The sequence below is a fragment of the Mustelus asterias genome, chromosome 22, assembly GCF_964213995.1.
Source record: "Mustelus asterias chromosome 22, sMusAst1.hap1.1, whole genome shotgun sequence".
Lineage (NCBI taxonomy): Eukaryota > Metazoa > Chordata > Chondrichthyes > Carcharhiniformes > Triakidae > Mustelus > Mustelus asterias.
Window position 1 is genome coordinate 36,235,747 of NC_135822.1, and position 22,792 is coordinate 36,258,538.

General features: G+C 45.6%; 1 protein-coding gene across 1 annotated transcript in view; it reads right to left on the bottom strand.

Annotated features, from left to right (window-relative positions):
* Window positions 1-22,792, bottom strand: part of nphp4 (nephronophthisis 4) — a 479,472-nt gene that overhangs the window by 28,581 nt on the left and 428,099 nt on the right. Inside the window, exons 20-23 of the mRNA XM_078239167.1 lie at window positions 21,395-21,584; window positions 9,804-9,881; window positions 8,787-8,943; window positions 2,839-2,924 (exon numbers count right to left, since the gene is read on the bottom strand). Coding sequence (XP_078095293.1) covers window positions 2,839-2,924; window positions 8,787-8,943; window positions 9,804-9,881; window positions 21,395-21,584 — 511 coding nt within the window. The remainder of the gene's footprint in view (window positions 1-2,838; window positions 2,925-8,786; window positions 8,944-9,803; window positions 9,882-21,394; window positions 21,585-22,792) is intronic.

The window sequence follows — 22,792 nt, forward strand, 5'->3', positions numbered from 1 at the left end:
TCATTTGTGGCAGATCAAATGCAACAAGAATTAAATTGTTTTATTATTATTTATTTATTAGTGTCACATGTAGGCTTACATTCACACTGCAATGAAGTTACTGTGAAAATCCCCTAGTCGCCGCACTCCAGCGCCTGTTCAGGTACACTGAGGGGCAATTTAGCATGGCCAATGCGCCTAACCTGCACGTCTTTGGACTGTGAGAGGAAACCGGAACATCCGGAGGAAACTCATGCAGACTCCACACAGTGACCCAAGTCGGAAATCAATGCCGGTTCCCTGGCGCAGTGAGGCAGCAGTGCTAACCACTGTGCCACCGTGCCAAATAGCCTTACACATTATTACGTATATACCAATTATACATAATTGGTATATATGTATACCAATTACATACGTATATATAATTATTATCCATATATATATAATACATATTATACGTATTATAGGAGTAGGCCACTCAGCCACTTGAGCCTGCTCCACCATTCAATAAAATCATAGCTGATCTAATTGTAACCTCAACCCCACATTCCCACCTACTCCTTATAACCTTTCACCCCCTCGCTTATCAAGAATCTATCCTCCTCTGCCTTAAAAATATTCAAAGACTCTGCTTCCACTGCCTTATGAGAAAGAGAGTTCCAGGGACACACCACCCTCTGACAGAAAGAAATTCTCCTCCTCTCTGCTCTAAGTGGGCAACCCCCTTATTTTTAAGCAGTGATCGCAAGTTCTAGATTCTCCCATAAGAGGAAACATTTTCTCTCCATCCACCCGGTCAAGACCCCTCAGGAGCTTATATCTTTCAATCATGTCACTTCTTAATCTTCTAAACTCCAGCAGATACAAGCATAGCCTGTCCAACCTTTCCTCATAAAACAACCCTCCCATTCCAGGAATTAATCCAATAAAACCTTCCCTGAACTGATTCCAACATATTCACATCCTTTCTTCAGCATTAACTCAGAAAGGGACCATTCTGCCCAACAGATCAATTCCAGCGTTTATGTTCCACACAAATCTCCTCCCATCCGTCTTCATCTCAATCATCAAATTATCCTTCTATTTCTTTCTCCCTAATGGCCGGAATACTCCGGCTGTTCACGCCAGTGGGATTCTCCAGTCCCGCCGGCAGCGCACCCCTGCCCGCAGGTTTCCCATTGACAGCGGCGCGGGACCAGAGAATTCCGCCGCTAGCCAACAACGCACCACCTCCCGCCAGCAGGAATACATGGTTAGGAGGCTGAAGAATCTCACCCAATGTGTTTATCTAGCTTTTCTTCAAATACATCTATGCTATCCACCTTGTGGTAGTGGGTGTGCATTCTAACCTTTCTCTGGGTAAAGGAGTTTCCCCTGAATTCCTTGTGGGATTTATTAATTACTAACTTTTATTTAAGCACCTGGCCCTGGTCTCCATGGAAGTGAAAATATCTTCTCTCCATCTACTTGAATTAGAATTTTACCGAACTTTATCAGATCACCCTTCAGTCTTCTCTTTTCTAGAGAAAATAGCCCCAGCCTTTAAGTGTAGTCACTATGTGCTGGCATAATCTTGGTAAATCTTTTTTTCACCTCCTCCTGTGCCTCAGTATTCCCTTTATAATATATACACCAGAACCGCTCAATGTCATCTAACCATAACATTCTAGACAGCTTTAAATAATTTCTCCACCTTTCTATTCTAACCAGATCTCAGTTAGCACACACTGCCACCTATTCAACCATGAAAATCATAAAAACCAAACATATTCTGCCACACTCACTGAAATACTTCCCTCTAACTTTTAGTTAGTTTGTACATGACAAAACCCAACTCTACCTCACCACCACTGCTGTTGACCCGTCTATTGTTGCTCAATTATCAGACTGTTTATCTGACATCCAGCACTGGATGAGCAGAAGTTTCCTTCAATTAAATACTGGGAAGACTGAAGCCATTGTTTCCGGTTCCCACTCTAAGCTCCATTCCCTAGACACTGATTCCATAAGACCATAAGACATAGGAACACAATTAGGCCACTCCGCCCATCGAGTCTGCTCCGCCATTCAATCATGGCTCATGTTTTTCTCATCTCCATTCTCCTGCCTTTTCTCCATAACCCCTGACCCCCTTATTAATCAAGAAACTATCGATCTCTGTCTTAAAGACACTCAATGACCTCTCAATGGCAACAATTTGAGACTAAACCTGATCTCGAGGTGAGTTTCTGACCTCATATCCACACACCATCATTAAGACCTATTTTCGCCTCTGTAACATTGTCTGACTTTGTCCCTGTCTTAGCTTATCTGCTGCTGAAACCATTATCCATGCCTTTGATACCTCTAGTCTAGTGTGGGGGTTGGTTTAGCTCAGTTGGCTGGATGGCTGGTTAGTGATGCAGAGCGCGTTCAATTCCTGAAACGGCTGAGGTTATTCATGACCTTCTTAACCCTGCCCCTGGCCTAGGGTGTGGCGATCCTCAGGTTAAATCACCACCAGTCAGCTCTCCTCCTCAAAGGGGAGAGTAGCCTATGGTCATCAGGGACTTTGGGAGACTCGACCTTTACCTCAGGTCTTGACTATTGCAACACACTGCCGGCTGGTCCTTCCACATTCTACCCTCTGTAAATTTGAAGTCAGCCAAAACTTCCCTTGGGTCCTGCATGTGGTGAGTCATGTTGCAAATGATGCCCTGGTGTGTCCGTCCAGTCAGCTCAGCTCACTGCTGGCTAACAGCTGTTTGTACAATTGGCCCTAAAATCTTTCCACAGTTTCCAAAAGATCAAAAGCACTCAAATATTTGAATCAAAAAAATTTACAGGTGCATGACTGATGTGAATAAAATGAGAACCTACCACTTTCTTTGTCTCACAAATGATGTTGCAATCGCTGCAGCGAACGTGGGTCTGAATGTCAGAATTTGGTGATTGTACGGTCAGACCTGAAAAATTTCAAACAACATGAGCAGTAAGGGCAAATGTAGGAATTGCACACACACAGTGGATGCTCCTCTCCTCCCATAATAACAGGAAATATGAGCAGGTGTAGAATAACCGATTGTAAGGTGGGGGATTATAAGGAAAAATAATTGGGGTGGTGATACTAATGGAGACGAGGTACGTTTGCTGGTACTTTTTTTTTATTCATTCGTGGGACATGTGCATCGCTGTGGAGATGCCGGCGTTGGACTGGGGTAAACACAGTAAACCCCACAGTAAGAAGTTTAACAACACCAGGTTAAAGTCCAACAGGTTTATTTGGTAGCAAAAGCCACAAGCTTTCGGAGCCCTAAGCTCCTTCCTCAGGGAAAATAATTCCCACTCACCTGAGGAAGGGGCTTAAGGCTCCGAAAGCTTGTGGCTTTTGCTACCAAATAAACCTGTTGGACTTTAACCTGGTGTTGTTAAACTTCTTACAGCATTTATTGCCCATTCCTTGTTGCCCTTGGATGGCAGTTGAGAGTCAATTTCATTGCTGTGGCTCTGGAGTCACCTGTTGGCCAGACTGGCTAAGGATGGCAAATTTCCTTCCCTAAAGGACATTAGTGAACCAGATGGATTTTTACAACAATCAACATGGTTTCATGGTCATCAGTAGATTCTTAATTCTTGATATTTGTTATTGAATTCAAATTCTGCCATCTGCTGTGGTGGGATTTGAGCCTGGAACCCCAGAATATTAGCTGAGTTTCTGGATTAATAGTCTAGTGATAATACCACCAGGCCATCACCTCCCCACGCCAAATTAGTTCAACTGACAATGACGTAGTTTATTGTGTTTCCAGAATATCGTCCCAAACTTCTACCACTTTTTGTGTGGAGAAATGTTTCCTCAATTCACTCCAAAAAGGTTTAACTCGCCTTGTTAGGCTATTTCCTAAAGTTCCCACCCGGTAGCAATAGCTTCTCTTTGCACAACCCCCATTGGTTCCCCTTAGTATCTTAAATTTCAAAAAAATCACAATCAAGAAAGAAATTTCAATCCAATAAGGGAGATGTTCCTGGTGTTCCGGCCAATATTTATCCCCTAATCAACATCATCAAAACAGATTATCAGTTCATTACCACAATGTTGATTTAAAGTTTAAGTTTATTTCTGTATTGTCACAAGTAGGCTTACATTAACACTGCAATGAAGTTACTGTGAAAATCCCCTAATCGCCACACTCCGGCACCTGTTCAGGTACACTGAGGGAGAATTTAGCATGGCCAATGCACCTAACCGGCACGTCTTTTGGACTGTGGGAGGAAACCGGAGCACCCGGAGGAAACCCACGCAGACACGGAGAGAACGAGCACAGAACGTGTACAGAAACTGATCCAAGCTGGGAATCGAACCCAATCCCTGGCAATGTGAGGCAGCAGTGCTATCCACTGTGCCACCATGCCATCCTTCAGTTAGTTAGTTAGTTAGTTAACAAACTTCTCAAATGTTTTTCAGGTTCAGTTGGTGGAATAGATTCACTCGACTTGATAGCCAGGGAAGCATACACTTCCACCACTAGTCTGGTTCACTGTCAGTAATTTATAACCAACGAATTCATAATCTCTCTGATTCCCTCATGCAAGTTCAAATGGAGTTGCAGTGTAACTCTCCCTGTTAAAATCCAACAGCTCAATGAAATATAAATTAGTGCCATACAACCCAGTGCAATAGAAAGGAACTATAAAGTGGTGTTCAATTTACAAGAGCAATCAATCATAAAATGAACTTACTCAAGTGCTGAAAATGTTCTGTTTGATGAGGTTAACTGGGTGCATGGGGGGTGGGGGGGGGGAATGGCAGAGGATAAGAAAATGTCAGCTGCAATAAGAGATTGTAAGCAATTGCTTTGATGTACTCTTCCAGTGGTAACCTATCAGAATCTTTTCCCATTCTGTAAATAGCTCTAGGTAGCTGCACCCAATTGATGGAATAATATTAAAACGGAATCCATAAAATACCATAAATCATGGAATATAAATCCTCCCGTTGTACAAGATGACCACATTTTTCCAGTCTCCAAAACCATGTTTATTACATATTCAGCACATGCATCGACTCCATCACCCCGTTCAGCCACGATGATTTAGGTCTGCAGGTCCAGGCAAGGTCCAGGCAGGTCCACACACGAGGATGGCCTCAACCGGGATATTGGGTTCATGTCTCACTATTTGTAACCCCCACAGCTTGTCTGGACCTGCAGAGTTTCACTGGCTGTCTTGTCTGGAGACAATACACATCTTTTTCGCCTGTCTTGATGCTCTCTCCACTCACGTTGTTTGTATCTTAAAGACTTGATTAGCTGTAAGTATTCGCATTCCAACCATTATTCATGTAAATTGAGTCTGTGTCTTTATATGCCCTGTTTGTGAACAGAATTCCCACTCACTTGAAGAAGGGACTTGGAGCTCCGAAAGCTTGTGTGGCTTTTGCTACCAAATAAACCTGTTGGACTTTAACCTGGTGTTGTTAAACTTCTTACTGTGTTTACCCCAGTCCAACGCTGGCATCTCCACATCATGACCTTATAACTGGGTGCAGGGGACCAAGCAGGCCACACAGGCTCTGTTGCGAAGATGCCTTGGGAGTTTGAGACATGCACCCTTTGCGTCGGATGCCAATGATATTTCAAAATGATGACCGCCCACACCTACACCAGCGGTTCACTTTGCTACTTGACATTAATGGAGGGATTTTTCGAGGCTTCAATAGTCAACTTACACGCCAACATCTACAGAGATCTTGCACAACTGAAATTACTTTGTGGAAACCATAGAGCTCAGACAGCTGCTCAAAATCATCCCGCAGTGTCTCAGTTGGTACATGCGCTGTTCTATTTGTTCACATAACAAAGTCAGAGTGATTTAGTAGGCTGGATATTATGGCCCCATGCCAGATATACTTTTGGCGGGGTTGTGGGGTGCGGTGGCCAGCCCACCATTTGTTTGCTCACCCCCAACCCGTTCCACATAATACAGTGGGTGAGTAAGGTGCCCATCAGCCTGCCGTCCTGAGGCCTATTCAGGCCCTGAACTTCCCAATTAAGAGCCTACACCCCACTGCCACAGTACGTTGGGCAGTGGTAGATGGGTGAGAGTAGAAAGCCCACTTTTTCACAATCTCCTTCGGGATCTGTCTTATATATACATCCACTCCACCAGGATCCAAAGATGGTACCCTCTCCTGATGCCTCGCGATCTCCTCACCAGCCTCCAACCCCCTCCCTAGGATATCCGATCTTCCTCTGCAGAAAACTCCAGGGATGTACCTCACTCCGGTTACCGTCAATTTTCTTCGGTTTGCTTGCAGTCCCAGCAGCAACCACAACTGAAATCTGGCGCTGTGGGGCTGCAAAAGCCACCAGCCAATCTGAGAACAGGACCTCTGTCCCATTGAAGGGCAGAGGTGCTGCTAGCAACTTTTCCAGCGATACACATTGGCAATAAAATTCATTCCATTGTGTTCAATGAAACTCTTTGATACATTTGTGGACATGTGTTAAGGACCCCACGCACCTCAGGCATATTCTCTTCCCCCTTCTTCCGTCAGGAGAAAGATATAAATGTTTGAGGTCACGTACCAACCAACTCAAGAACAGCTTCTTCCCTGCTGCCATCAGACTTTTGAATGGACCTACCTTGCATTAAGTTGAACTTTCTCTACACCCTAGCTATGGCTGTAACACTACATTCTGCACATTCTCCTTTCCTTCTCTATGAACGGTATGCTTTGTCTGTATAGTGTGCAAGAAACAATACTTTTCACTGTATGTTAATACATGTGACAATAATAAATCAAAGGCACTATATGGATGAAAGATTTTTCATCAGGATCAACTGTCAGTTTAAGTTTATTTATTAGTGTCACAAGTTAGCTTACATTAACACTGCAATGAAGTTATTGTGAAAATCCCCTAATCGCCACACTCTGGCACCTGATCAGGTACACGGAGGGAGAATTTAGCATGGCCAACGCACCTAACCAGCAAGTCTTTCGGACTGTGGGAGGAAACCGGAGCACCCGGAGAAAACCCATGCAGACACGGGGAGAATGTGCAGACTCCGCACAGATAGTGACCCATGCCGGGAATCGAACCCAGGTCCTTGATGCTGTGAGGCAGCAATGCTAACCACTGTACCACCGTGCCGCCCCACATCTCAGTACACTGGTTAATACCTGTAGACAATCAGTAAATTGCCACCCTCTGCTCTTCAGAGAGTCCAGTGGACAATTAAAACTGTAACCCACAAAGAGGTAGTGGAGCAGTGCCAAATCAGAACCAATTAAGAATTGCCACACTTCACTAAAATTGCAACTAAGCTCTGGGGTCCACTTCTAAAACAAGAGCATTGAAAAGAAGAGAAGTTATCTTAACCTTGTATTGAACCAGAGTACTGTGCAGTTATGGATGGTATATTTCCAAAATGATTTATAGGAATGATACCAGAACTGAGAAGTTATTACTGTCAGGGAAGACTGACTAGACTGTGGCTCTTTTGCCTATAAAAGGCTGAGAGATGAGCAGGTGGCAATCTTTAAAGTTATGAAAAGGTTTCATAGGGTAGATGCAGAGATTATGGGCCTGTCTTTTGTGACCAAGGCAGGGAACTAAAGTCAAGAAATTCCCCAACTTGGCAGATCTGCCTTGGTTGAAAGGGCCCCAATCACTCGATTTTTGTTCCAGGGAGACAGATGTGAAATGCAGTTGGGCCTACTGACCCCAGAAGCAGGTGCAAGGCGGGTGAGTGCTGAGGCTGGCTGGTTAGAAGGCCCATCTCTGATCTCTGGGGCTTCATCACAATTATAATAAAAGCATGTAGGCCTCTCTAGTCCTCACGCCTCACACCTCCTTACCTACTCCCCATGGCATCTCACACCGTCCATGCCAGTTCATGCCCCCAGTGTCCTATTAAGCGCTATGTACATAACTAATCAGCTTTATAATAGCAATCGAGTATGGAACTGCTGAGGGAAACTGAAAATAATTGCTGTTCCGAGAACCCTACAAAAATACAAATCAGACTATTAAAGTATCGACAATAGAGGCGTCAAATACTTGGGACCCTTAATCTTGCTCAAATTAACTTGAGACTTTGACAAAACAGAGCACAGAAAGAACTTATTATAACCACTTAAATATGTCAATCAATGTCAAGAAATCAACACACATTTCTGAATAGGTTTCTTTTCCTCTGCAGTTCCATGCTTACCATTGCTATTATATGGTTCTTTGGTTATGTGCACAATGTATACTGAGTGAACAGGCATGGAACAGGCACGGAACAGGCACGAGTTAGCATTCATTTGGCACAGAGGGCATGTGGGGCCACGGTTAGACCTTTTGAAGCTACCTTTCAAAAGGTTCCCTAATGCAGACTACAATTCATGACTGCTTGGGCTTTTGATTGACAAGGGAGTCGAGGGTTGTGGGAGAGGGTAGACAGGAAAGTGGAATTGAGGCCATCATCAGATCAGCCATGATTTGATTGAAAGGCAGGGCAGGCTCGAGGGGCCGAATCGCCCACTGCTGCTGCTCCTGTTTCTTATGTCAACATCGATTACTGCTGATTCCCTGGACATACGCACCTACTCCATGCTCGCATCACTGGCCAACTGGAATGGAAAATCATGCTATCAAGAGGCAATTACTTAGCTGTGATCCTGTGGGATCTGAAGCGATACCATAACTTTTAGTTGGTACTACTGTACTATCAGAGTTTGTTGATAAAAGGGTATAAACATACAGCAATTTAATGCAATTGATGGAAATATATAAACTGAAATATAAATACTATATTACAAGGATCAAACAATACAATACCTGACAGAGCCTGCAGTGGAGCTAGGCGGATAGATTTCTTGAGGAATGAGAGCTCTGGGTGATAGAAGCGGAATGTCTGATCAATAATATACGGCTGATCCTCAACATTCACCTGCAGGATGGCAATCGGCTTCTGATTTTCAATTTTAAAAGACACCTGAAGAAAGGAAACTTTACCATTGAACGACAAGTTGCCAAAAACTATATTGATGTTGTGATTATTTTCTTTAGAACTCTTCACATGCTGTGTGAAGCAATAAAAATGACAGATTAATAAATACCCACACACATCACAGCATCGTTCAGGGGATTGGACATTGCCTCTGAGTCCATCTCAAATCCACCCTCCACCCCGCACCCCCCAGCACCCAAAGACATAAGCATAAAATCTTCAGTGTAATACTGAGAGACGAGGGAACTGTTGGGCATTCACTGGATTAAATGTTAAACCACGGCTACGTCTGCCTCTATGTCTGGGTGGCACAGTGGTTAGCACTGCTGCCTCACAGCGCCAGGGACCCGGGTTCGATTCCCAGCTTGGGTTACTGTCTGTGCGGAGTCTGCACTTTCTCCCCGTGTCTGCGTGGGTTTCCTCCGGATGCTCCGGTTTCCTCCCACAGGCCGAAAGACGTGCTGGTTAGGTGCATTGGCCATGCTAAGTTCTCCCTCAGTGTACCCGAGCAGGCGCCGGAGTGTGGCGACTAGGGGATTTTCACAGTAACTTCAATGCAGTGTTAATGTAAGCCTACTTGTGACACTAATAAATAAAGAAAACTGGGTGAAGAAAGTTGTCCTCAGCTCAGTCTCAAATGGCCCGCCCCTTACTCTAAGAAATGGGTGGCAGAAATGGAGAGGTACCAAAACAGCAACGTGATTTTAGTGATGTTGTCCACGGAGCCATGGGGCTCCATTGGGCCTTTCCAGGGAGTCTCCGAGAGTTTACTGAGCAAGGCTGACCTTACGGGTTAGTACAACGTCCAGGTGCCCAGTCCCTCCCCCCCTCACGATGATACATACTTCAATCTTCTTGTGTGTGGAGTTAGGCTGCTGCTGATTATCAAAGTCCTTTTTTGAAAGTCTCCCATCAGCCGGTCCCTGAAAGAAAGAAAAACGTCAACAATTTAAGGCAAAATGGAAACAGAAAATGCTGGCAAATCTCAGCAGGTCTGACAGCATCTTGGAGAGAGAATAGAGCCAATGTTTCAAGTCTGGATGACCTTTCTTCAGAGTTCTGACTGTTCATCATCCAGACTCGAAACGTTGGCTCTATTCTCTCTCCACAGCTGCTGTCAGACCAGCTGAGCTGTGCCAACATTTTCTGTTTTTATTTAAGATTCCAGCATCCGCAGTAAGTTGCTTTTATCAACAGTTTGTGATTGGCCTGAGCGAAATAAAGTCTAATATATACTGGGTCTTTTTGGTCTCTTGAAAAGCCCCACTTCCTCGATGCAATGTAACATTTCCTGTCAAGAGGGCAGTCATGTGACCTGAACCCGGACCTTTGCCAATGTTTACACCATAAACCGAGGAGCGAAAGCAATAATGCACCCAGGATGATTTGCCACTTGAAGGTGGAAATCCTTGTCTTTGCTATTTTTAGTAACAAATTTGGTGCGTAAAGAAATAGCGACCCACATCTGCTGAGCTGTACCGTCTTGCTAAACTAAGCAAGCAGCCATTTCGTCCTTGCCTTCTGTCCTACGATGGGTGAGGCTTACAATTTATACTGTGGAAATGATAGTTTGACCTTAAGAAAGAGGAACAGGAATAGACCATTTAGCCCCTCAAGCCTGCCCTGCTATTCAATATGTTCATGGTTCATCTCCTGCTTCAACTCAACTTTCCCATCCATATCCCTCAATTCCCTGAGAAATCAAAAACCTGTCTACAAAGCTTTGAATGATGATGAGGCATTCACAAGCCATTGGGGAAGAGAATTCCAAAGATTCACAACCCCTCTGAGTGAACAGATTTCCCTTCGTCTCAATCCCAAATGATCAATCTCTTATCCTGCGACTGTGCGCAGTGTTTTAGACTCCCCAGCCAGGGAAAACAACCTCTCTTCTTTTATTCGATCATGGGATGTGGGCGTCAATGACTGGGCCAGCATTTGTTGCCCATCCTTAATTGCCCTGCCCAGGTGCCAGGGGGGCAGTGCCAGGACACCGTCCAGCCACATCCTTGACAACGCAAGGGCTACAAAGGTCTCTGAGCGCAGCCCCCCCCACCCCCCCACCCCCCACCCCCCCCCCCCCCCCCCCCCGCCCCCTCAGCATGGTCGTCACGTCTATCCAGAGAATTGAACCGTGGCTGCGAGCAGGTCTTCACTGAGGAACCCCCGCACCTCAATATCTGTGTGGTGCCAGCTGCTTGCAGGGTGGAACACCACCTCCAGTACAGGCATTCTGCTTTCTAGGCAAAGGAGGTTCAGAAAGATCCACTCGAAAAAAAAATCTGGGGTCAGACAGAGCATCTGCTCTTTCTAGGAAGCACTTCAGAGTCATAGTATCCCTACAGTGCAGAAGGAGGCCATTCGACCCATCAAGTCTGTACCGATCACAATCCCACCCAGGTCTTATTCCTGTAACTCCACATATTTACCCTGTTAATCCCCGTGACACTAAGGGGCAATTTGGCATGACCAAAACCGCACATCTTTGGACTGTGGGAGGAAACCGGAGCACCCGGAGGAAACCCACGCAGACACTTGGAGAACTTGCAAACTCCACACAGACAGTGACCCAAACCGGGAATCAAACCTGTATCCCTGGCGCTGTAAGGCAGCAGTGCTAACCACTGTGCCACACTGCCACCCGATGTGCAGGTTAGGCGGATTGGCCATGATAAATTGCCCCTTAGTGTCCAAAGATGTGCAGGTTAGCTGGATTGGTCATGCTAAAATTGTCCTTTAGTGTTCGAAGATGTGCAGTTAGGTGGATTGGCCGTGCTAAACTGCCCCTCAGTGTCGAAAGATGTGCAGACTAGGTGGATCGGCCATGCTAAATTGCCCCTCAGTGTCCAAAGATGTCCAAGTTAGGTGGATTGGCCTTGCAAAATTGCCCCTCAGTGTCCAAAGATGTGCAGTTAGGTGGATTGGCCATGCTAAATTGCCTCTTGGTGTCCAAATATAGAACATAGAACATAGAACAGTACAGCACAGAACAGGCCCTTCGGCCCACGATGTTGTGCCGACCTTCATCTGAAACCAAGATCAAGCTATCCCACTCCCTACCATCCTGGTGTGCTCCATGTGTCTATCCAATAACCGCTTAAATGTTCCTAAAGTGTCTGACTCCACTATCACTGCAGGCAGTCCATTCCACACCCCAACCACTCTCTGCGTGAAGAACCTACCTCTGATATCCTTCCTATATCTCCCACCATGAACCCTATAGTTATGCCCCCTTGTAATAGCTCCATCCACCCGAGGAAATAGTCTTTGAACGTTCACTCGATCTATCCCCTTCATCATTTTATAAACCTCTATTAAGTCTCCCCTCAATCTCCTCCGCTCCAGAGAGAACAGCCCCAGCTCCCTCAACCTTTCCTCATAAGACCGACACTCCAAACCAGGCAGCATCCTGGTAAATCTCCTCTGCACTCTTTCCAGCGCTTCCACATCCTTCTTATAGTGAGGTGACCAGAACTGCACGCAATATTCCAAATGCGGTCTCACCAAGGTCCTGTACAGTTGCAGCATAACCCCACGGCTCTTAAACTCCAACCCCCTGTTAATAAAAGCTAACACACTATATGCCTTCTTCACAGCTCTATCCACTTGAGTGGCAACCTTTAGAGATCTGTGGATATGGACCCCAAGATCTCTCTTGGGGTCCATAAAATTGCCCCTCAGTGTCCAAAGATGTGCAGGTTACGTGGGTTGGCCATGCTAAATTGCCCCTTAGCGTCCAAAGATGTGCAGGTTAGGTGGATTGGCCATGCTAAATTGCCCCTTAGTATCCAAAGATGTGCGGGTTAGGGGGATTAGTGGGGTAAATATGTGGGGATAGGCCTGGGTATGATTAAAAACGGTGGGCGGTCCAGAGTCGATGGACAGAATGGTCTCCTTCAGCCCTGTGCGGATTCTATGATTCAATTATTCTTTTTTAGTAAGAATGCTAAACATGTCCCAACCTTGATTAGAACACTTGGAGCACCGTGTGCAGTTCCGGTTATTAGAAAGAAGGATGTTTTGTCACTGGAGTGAGTGCAGAGAGTGTTCACAAGAACAGTAGCAGAGATGTGTGAGTTTAAATATCAGGAAGGGATCAAAAGGCTTGGTCACTTTACCCTGAGTAAGAGCAGGCCCAATGGAAGCCAAAGAGAGACCTCTAACAGGTTCTGAGAGAGCGTGGAGAGGGCTCAGAACAGGGGGAAATCCCCTATGACAAAATAACGGTGGTCAGACAGAATGCCTGCTCAAAGTGGAAGCACTTTGGAATGAATGGACCGTGAAGTGACATGGTAAATGCATGGGGTTATGTGGATAGGGGAGAGCCTAGGCGGGATGCTCTTTCGGAGAGTTGGTGTAGACCCGATGGACCAGATGGCCTCACTCTGTACTGAGGAGCCTATGGATATTATTCTGATGAGGGTGTTAATTCATTTATTTTAAATGGGTTAGTGTAAAGCTATTTGGAACCTCGTGTCGCAGAACTTGCCAAACTTTCCTAAGTGGCTTGAAAAGTTGCAGAAAGTCCGCAGAGCTCTTCACTATTGGTTCAGCATGACGTTTGCTTAAAATAAAAAGGAAAGCAGGAATGCGATAAATTAGTGTTCTTTGATGAATGGAAACCTGCGATGAGAATGCTCCATTGAGTAAACTGCAGATTAACATTTAAATATTGTCTCCCCTGATGGTCTGGTGATTAAATTCTTCGCCCTGTGTTACACTGAGTCTGATCTACACAGCTCAATAGCACGGTCGGAGCTCACTGCACCATTGGGACAGCTTCCTTCCCTGGTGATTTCGGGGGAGTTTTCTGTGCTTTCTATTGTGTTTCTGAATCCACATCAAATTACACACATCAGTTCAGCTCAGCGCATAGTCATTACCTGCTCCAGCATTTGTTTTGCTACAGCACCGGATTGAAAATGATGACAAATCCCATCCTTAGCAGACATGGGGGAAAGAATATCATTTCTCAAGGTGAAAAAATAAGCCTCTCTATGTTCGTGCTGCAAGTCATTTTTTATCATGTGAACACCAACATTAGGTCACCGCGCACCTCATTCATAATTTAGTGTTAGTCTTCCGCTACCTCATATCACAGAAAATCAATAAGAATCAGACTGCACTCCTCTGATGCGCTATGGAGAATTGGAACTGCTGCAGCACAAGGCCATCGCTCAGGGTTCATTGAAGAAAGGACATTTTCAATAAACAGATCAGCGTCTTGTCTGATCTAAACCTTATACACGCTGTTCATGGATTATATACCTCTTGACCAATAATAACCTCTTTTTCTAACCTGTTAATTATTAGGGTCCCACGCGCTCTTTGACCACATTGTGTTAATGTCCCGCAACATCACTTACAGCAACATTCAGGCTAAAACAAGTACCAAATTCAGCTCTTGGAGTGCCCATAGTTTCAGTCTAATGGGCGTTACTTGATTCCAAAATGGTGTTTACACCGGGATGCAAATTCCTGCTGTGACTCGTGACGCCATTTTGGTGAAGTTGTTAACCTGGGCATTTGGTGTGTGCTCCGGAAGTATGCAGAGTACACAGATCGTAACGTTAATCAGCAAGCCAGACTGATCTGACACCAGGGTTGTCATTATCAACCTCACTGCTCCAGCGAACACCCACTCCCAGCCACACCCCCCCCTCACACACACACACACCCACTCACACACTCACCCACACCCCCCCCCCCCCCACACACACACACACACACACACACACACAGCCACGCACACACACATACCCATACACCCCCCCCCCCCCCCCCACACACACACATATACACACACACACACACCCCTAAACATGCATTCAGTTGCTGAAAGGACCCGCTCACTCACAGGTCATTTGCTGATTAATGGGCCTCTTTGAGTATATCAAAGTGTTTGATGCTTTGCAGAATGGCTTAAACTTGGAGAACTCTATCAAGCGCAGTGCTGGAGTTGGAGAAGGCCTTTGTTCTGTGTTCAAGTCCTCTACTCAGGTCATTTGCTCCCAGTCATCAGCACTGAACAAAGAACAAAGAACAGTACAGCACAGGAAACAGGCCCTTCGGCCCTCCAAGCCTGTGCCGCTCCTTGGTCCAACTAGACCAATCGTTTGTATCCCTCCATTCCCAGGCTGCTCATGTGACTATCCAGGTAAGTCTTAAACGATGTCAGCGTGCCTGCCTCCACCACCCTACTTGGCAGCGCATTCCAGGCCCCCACCACCCTCTGTGTAAAAAACGTCCCTCTGATGTCTGAGTTATACTTCGCCCCTCTCAGCTTCAGCCAGTGACCCCTCGTGATCGTCACCTCCGACCTGGGAAAAAGCTTCCCACTGTTCACCCTATCTATGCCCTTCATAATCTTGTATACCTCTATTAGATCTCCCCTCATTCTCCGTCTTTCCAAGGAGAACAACCCCAGTCTTCCCAATCTCTCCTCATAGCCAAGACCCTCCATACCAGGCAACATCCTGGTAAACCTTCTCTGCACTCTCTCCAATGCCTCCACGTCCTTCTGGTAATGCGGCGACCAGAACTGGACGCAGTACTCCAAATGTGGCCTAACCAGCGTTCTATACAGCTGCATCATCAGACTCCAGCTTTTATACTCTATACCCCGTCCTATAAAGGCAAGCATACCATATGCCTTCTTCACCACCTTCTCCACCTGTGTTGCCACCTTCAAGGATTTGTGGACTTGCACACCTAGGTCCCTCTGTGTTTCTATACTCCTGATGACTCTGCCATTTATTGTATAACTCCTCCCTACATTATTTCTTCCAAAATGCATCACTTCGCATTTATCCGGATTAAACTCCATCTGCCACCTCTCCGCCCAATTTTCCAGCCTATCTATATCCTGCTGTATTGCCCGACAATGCTCTTCGCTATCCGCAATTCCAGCCATCTTTGTGTCATCCGCAAACTTGCTGATTACACCAGTTACACCTTCTTCCAAATCATTTATATATATCACAAATAGCAGAGTTCCCAGTACAGAGCCCTGCGGAACACCACTGGTCACAGACCTCCAGCCGGAAAAAGACCCTTCGACCACTACCCTCTGTCTCCTATGGCCAAGCCAGTTCTCCACCCATCTAGCCACTTCTCCACCCATCTAGCCACTTCTCCTTGTATCCCATGAGCCTTAACCTTCTTAACCAACCTGCCATGTGGGACTTTGTCAAATGCCTTACTGAAATCCATATAGACGACATCCACGGCCCTTCCTTCATCAACTGTTTTTGTCACTTCCTCAACAAACTCCACCAAATTTGTAAGGCACGACCTCCCTCTTACAAAACCATGCTGTCTGTCACTAATGAGTGACTGCAATGACCTTTTCCCTTGTGCTACAGCTTGAGGGGGAGATGGAGCAGGGCAGCACAGAAAGGAACAAGTTGCCAACAGAGGGAGAAGAAGCCTATCCACATAGGGTCATATGGTTATACTTCCCTTGCCTCAACCTAAACCAGGAACTGTGTGCAAATTGCCTGCAAGGAGATACAGAAATATGCTACTTCTTGAAGGCAATGTTGCAGCTTCAGAACAGGGGAAGGACACCACTGCTGGTTGTTAGGAAAACAAAAGTAGGTTTATGGATTTATATTTGTATTGGCAAACAATAGAAATAAGGGTAAAAGCTTTGACAAAGGGTCACGTAGACGCGAAACGTCAGCTCTTTTCTCTCCTTACAGATGCTGCCAGACCTGCTGAGATTTTCCAGCATTTTCTCTTTTGGTATTAGAAATAAGGTATAGTGTTAAGAGGGTTTAATTTAATGTTTTGGTGTAAGGAAGGATAACCTATAGGTAGATTCATTATGGGCAAAGATGTTCGTATGTGTGGGGCTTTAATTACAATTCTACCTGTGCTTCCATTGTGCTTAGAGAGGATTACGGCGTGAAAATTAAGCTGACAGAATCATGTGCAATTACTTAGCAACTGGGGACCCTTTTAAGGTCAAAAGGCCTTTTTGAATTTAGCTTTAGCTGAACTTGTTTGCAGTTGGAGTTAGGACACCGGGGAGTACATATTTCTCAAGTCTGCCAGGAAAAGGCAAACTGGACAGGACAAGGGAGCTGCAAAGAGGCAAACTTCCCAAAGAACCAGATGCAGTTCAGACAACCAGGGAAGTAGGACAGAAATAATGTCTTAAGAAGCCCGAAGATAAAGACATTAGAACAAAGAACTGTTCAGTAAAGACAGGCAGAGCTGAGAAGAAGGCGGAGTTAAAGAGACAGCTGCAGTAACCAGATTTAAAGTGGGAAAGCAGACTTCAGAGGTTAATCAAAGCTTTGGCGTCATTTTAAGAGAGTCTGGGCATTGATAGTTAAAGCAACTGTGAAGACAAGAAACCCTGAAGGGGGAAGGTGCAAAACCTGTAACGAATGGGCGGCACGGTGGCAACCTCACAGCGCCAGGGAACCGGGTTCGATTCTCGGCTTGGGCCATTGTCCGTGTGGAGTTTGCACATTCTCCCCGTGTCTGCATGGGTTTCCACCGGGTGATCCGGTTTCCTCCCAAAGTCCAAATATGTGCAGATTAGGTTGATTAGCCATGTTAAATTGCCCCTTAGTGTCAGGGGAACTAGCTAGGGTAAATGCATGGGGTTATGGGGATAGGGCCTGGGTGCGATTGTGGTCGGTGCAGACTCGATGAGCCGAATGGCCTCCTTCTGCACTGTAGGGATTCTATGATTCGTTGATGGACAACTGAGAGAAAGCGGCGCGGTAGCACAGTGGTTAGCACTGCTGCTTCACAGCTCCAGGGACCTGGGTTCGATTCCCGGCTTGGGTCACTGTCTTTGTGGAGTTTGCACATTCTCCTCGTGTCTGCGTGGGTTTCCTCCGGGTGCTCCGGTTTCCTCCCACAGTCCAAAGATGTGCGGGTTAGGTTGATTGGCCATGCTAAAATTGCCCCTGAGTGTCCTGGGATGCGTAGATTAGAGGGATTAGCGGGTAAAATATGTAGGGATACGGGGGTAGGGCCTGGGTGGGATTGTGGTCGGTGCAGACTCGATGGGCCGAATGGCCTCTTTCTGTACTGTAGGGTTTCTATGATTTCTATGAAAGCACTATTTAAAAGAAGATTTGAAAGTGTCTCTTTTTGAAAATGGAACTTGAAATCCAGAATTCAGTGAGACAAGGTGGCTCACAGTATAAGAATCATCCGGGGGGATTTTGAGGTGAAATCCACAGACTTTCACTTGGGTTCAGAGCGGAGTGTTTCTAACCATAGCCAACCTGTGTGTTTAAAGGGACTTTGTGTTACTGAGACCATTGTAGTTTAAGATACACTTGGTATTCTATGTTATTCTTAAAATCTGTGTGTATTTGTTAAACTAAGGGAGGAAGTAAAGGAGTATTGCATCATAATCCAACTTTGCATGTTTAATAAACATTTTCTTCTTGTTGTTAAGACTAATCAGCAGTCATGTGACTGTTCCTTCACATTTTCGAAACAAAAGTCACAGTCTTTTAAGACAGGGTTCCGTTTTGGGATCTTCCCATCCTGTTATATCAACTGGGGTCGTAACACAGTTGCTGTGAAGGTGGCCATAGCCACTCTTCAAGCTGAGAGCAGGTGACATTGATAACATCTCCCAGTTCGCTGTTGATTGTCTTGTAAGGAAGGTGACCAAAGCTCTTTGTGCCAGGAAAGGAGAATTCATCGTGTTCTCTCTGACCACAGAGAAGTAGACATGGCAGGCATGTGGCTTTGCAAAGACAGTGGGCTTTCCCATGGTGTAGGGTGCCATAGCCACACATAGCATTGCGGATGCCACATTAAAAGGTTGAAATGTACCACAACATAAAGGACTCCAAAGCATAAGGAGAGGGTGATAACAGTAGATCTGAAGGAGAGGGAGGCAGTACCTAAGCAGAGAGAACCGTGAACAAAATCAGTCAAGTGGAGACCAGGAGGGGACTTTGGGTGGTCAGTGGGTTACAGGGTCATGGGAGCAGGAGATGGACAAGATGAGCTCGGAGGGGGCATGAGTGCGATAGGGGAGATAACAGAAAAAGATGTGAACTCAGATTAAAGGCGGAGGGGGGCATTAGAGGAAACTTGTTCTGGTGAACGAGAGAAAGGGAGCAAAGTGGAAGAGGCAGCTGATCGGTTTGTTTCAATCTTAGTGACAAAGAAGTCCATGAACTCTTGGCCTTTGAGCATCAGCCTGGCTCCATAGGTCATGTTCGGGTCCAAATGAAGAAGGAAAGTGAGATGTACTCAACTGATACAAAACTCTCCCAAACATAATGGGTCTCCAAAATCTCATTCTCCACAGTCTGTTACCGTGCCCATTTCAAATCTACGAGTGACAACATCGATGCAACACAGAAACCTGGAACTGGAGAATAGTTAATGCAGCATTCAATACTTCAGATCAAAGTTATTCTTCTAACTAGACAGGCAGCTGTCAGTTCATCTTTCAGGTCGTTCTCAGGCGGCCCATTATACCTGTCCTTTGCTTGACAAGGATATCTCAGTGTACATAAGATATTTTGGTTCCACGGGAAAACCTAAAATTCAAATTGCTAAGTTTTGAATGAGGTTAACAGTTTAAAAATAAGGCAATTTCTGATACAATCAGCGTGCAAGAGAGAAGGTGATGACTTCCATTCAGGAAACCATCCACACACCCTCCACCTGAAACTTGTAGGGTGGGATATTCCAGTCGCGTTCACCCCGAAACCGGAAAATCCCACCCGAGGTCAACGGACTTTTCCATGGTCCGCCCCCCCGCCCGCTCAGATTCCCGTGGTGGGCAGAACGGGAATTGTGAGACAGACTTGGAGGTTGCATTTCAGCCCAACAAAAAGATTACAGAGAACAGAAAACAAGTCGAAATTCATCGTACTAGAATATACAGCAGAAAATAATCTGTCTTGATGCAAGGCAGAACTCTGTTTTCTGTCAGATGATTTTCAATTGCCAATCGTTGTTGATGACTCAGTTAGTAATTTGGGGTTATGCTGCCCTCAGTATCACTGGGCTCAGTGGAGAGGAATGAAAGAGGAAGCCATTCCATCTCTGATCGTTACTTGAAACTCCCTGCTTGGGTAAATCCGATCTTGTCTTTTCTTGCTGAGGAACAAGAAAAGAAGAAGGAATAGTCTGGAATCTCACAGCCGGGCGGGCGATGAATGGAAGCCCAGTGACTAATGAGGCAATAGATCATAGAAATCATAGAAACCCTACAGTACAGAAAGAGGCCATTTGGCCCATCGAGTCTGCACCGACCACAATCCCACCCAGGCCCTACCCCCAGATCCCTACATATTTTACCTGCTAATCCCTCTAATCTACGCATCCCCTGACACTAAGGGGCAATTTAGCATGGCCAATCAACCTAACCCGCACATCTTTGGACTGTGGGAGAAAACCGGAGCACCCGGAATAAACCCACGCAGACACGAGGAGAATGTGCAAACTCCACACAGACAGTGACCCAAGCCGGGAATCGAACCCAGGTCCCTGGAGCTGTGAAGCAGCAGTGCTAACCACTGTGCTACCGTGATCTTACCCAGTGCCAAGTTCAAGGGAAGATGGGTCCTAAATGGCTCCCTGAGTTATGAGAAAATAAATCAAATTGGGAAGCATCATTTGTAGTTTTATGGGTTTTGAAGGGTTTTTTTTCACTTTGGAAATGTACCTTTAGGCAAATTAGGTTGTAAATAGCGTACAACAATATCCATACGTCAGCACTTATTGCATAATGTTTTTCCATATATTATCAAAGATTTTAAGGTCACGATCTTACCATTTTGCCCCCCTGACGGGGCAAGCCGGTAAGACCGCAAGAGAGCCGAGAAATCAGGTTCGCGCCCGATTTCTCACCTCTCGCAATCTTACCGGCACCGGATATCCGGCAAGATCAGCCTTGCACCCAAAATGGGCGCGAGATTGATTGTTATATTTAAATTTTACTTAAAATAGAATGGGTATGGTCGGGGGGGTTTCGGCACGGAGGCCCGCAATAGTGAATGAATCTTGGTCTTTATAGAACACAGAGATCTGCACATGCACAATGGTGCCCTCTGCTGCTTTCTGCTGGCTTTTGGCGAACTAGGCCCAGCCCCTCTCCCACTGTGGTCCTGAGTTGAGTTAGTGTCTAATGCAGAAACAGTGACTAAATCTCTCTGGCTGTAAAGTGTTTCACAACATTGTAAGTTTGTAAAAGGCGTTATGTACATAAATATATATTTTTGGAATTGTAGTGTGCCACCAAAATTAATATTTGCTAAATTAACACAAACCTGGAACTGACCCAGAAACCACATTGTCTTAGCTTAATATTGACCCTTGCCACCTGAGCCACTCAGGGAGCTTTCATTCATTTTTTTTTTATTCAAAAAAATGGAATGGACCTGGATTAAAGGAACCATAGATATGAAAAGTTACCAAACCTCAGACTGGAATGTACCTGTGGAGCGACGGAGTGGTCAGCACTGAAGGTCTGGAATTTAAATGGGATCTGGACAGTCTCCTTTGGCCGGAGGTAGATTTGTGGGAACTGCACTCCTCCCTCTACATGGAACATGTCCTCTTCCAACGGGGTCAGGGTTTTGGTGAGGTTCTTGAAGTACTTCCATTCTCTGCTGTTTACAATGACACTGGAGAAGATACAAGTCAGACACTCAATGTCCACTCTGAAGAAAGAATAACTACAGTTTGTTGTGGTAAGGCTTACATTTTATTGCATGATATTGAGCAGAAAACAAAAGAAAAGAAAGGAAGTGGTACTTTCTGGTTGTCTTGAATTCAGATTTAACCCAGAGCGATGAGTTAAATCTATGGGCGCTTTGTGAAATGAGTTGGGTGGGCTCAATCCAATTTTATGGGGAAAATTACTGTCACTAATTCAACACTAAACTGGCAGTCTCATTTGGAAAGGCAACAGCAGGAGGAACACTGGGGCAGTGCTGAGGGGAATGTGCTCTCCTGGGGTTGGAGCTGTGGCGTATCAATGGGGAAGAGGAATGGCACTTTTGGTCTGCATTCAACCGTGTTGAACCTGATTTGGGAGTGATGGAATGATGGATGGCTGCAACAGAAAGTGCTCCATTGCCCAGGATAAATACCGCTTTGAGTACAAAGTTAAGCAGGAGTTGTGGCACGATGCCACTCCAACAGGGCGCACCATTGTGCCTTTAATTCACTCGCTGAATTTTTTAAAATATTCATTCATGGGATGTGGGCATCGCTGGCTGGGCTAGCATTTATTGCCCATCCATGAGGGTACTTAAGAGTCAACCACATTGCTGTGGCTCTGGAGTCACATGTAGGTCAGACCAGATAAGGACGGCAGATTTCCTTCCCAAAAGGACACTAGTGAACCAGATGTTCAGATCTTTACAACAATGGTTCTGTGGTCATCGTTAGACTTTTAATTACAGATTTTTTTTTAAATTTAAATTTCACCATCTGCCATGGTGGGATTCAAACCTGGGTCCCCAGAGCATTACGCTGTGTCTCTGGATTTCTAGTCCAGTGACTATAGCACTACGCCACTGCCTCCCTGAATACAAAGGACGACCAGTCCACTGTTTTAGTATGTGAGATTAGGTGGATTGGCCGTGCTGAATTGCCCCTTAGTGTCCCCGGATGTGTGGGTTAGATGGATTAGCCATGGTGAATGTGTGGGGTTACGGGGATAGGGCTGGGGGAGGGCCTGGGTAAGATATTCTGTCAGAGAGTCAGTGCCGTTTCGATAGGCCGAATGGCCTCCTTCTGCACTTTAGAGATTCTATGATTCTACCAAGATCACGTGTTCCCAGATCAGATATTGATGGGAGGCATGAAAGGGAAAGGGAGAGAGTGA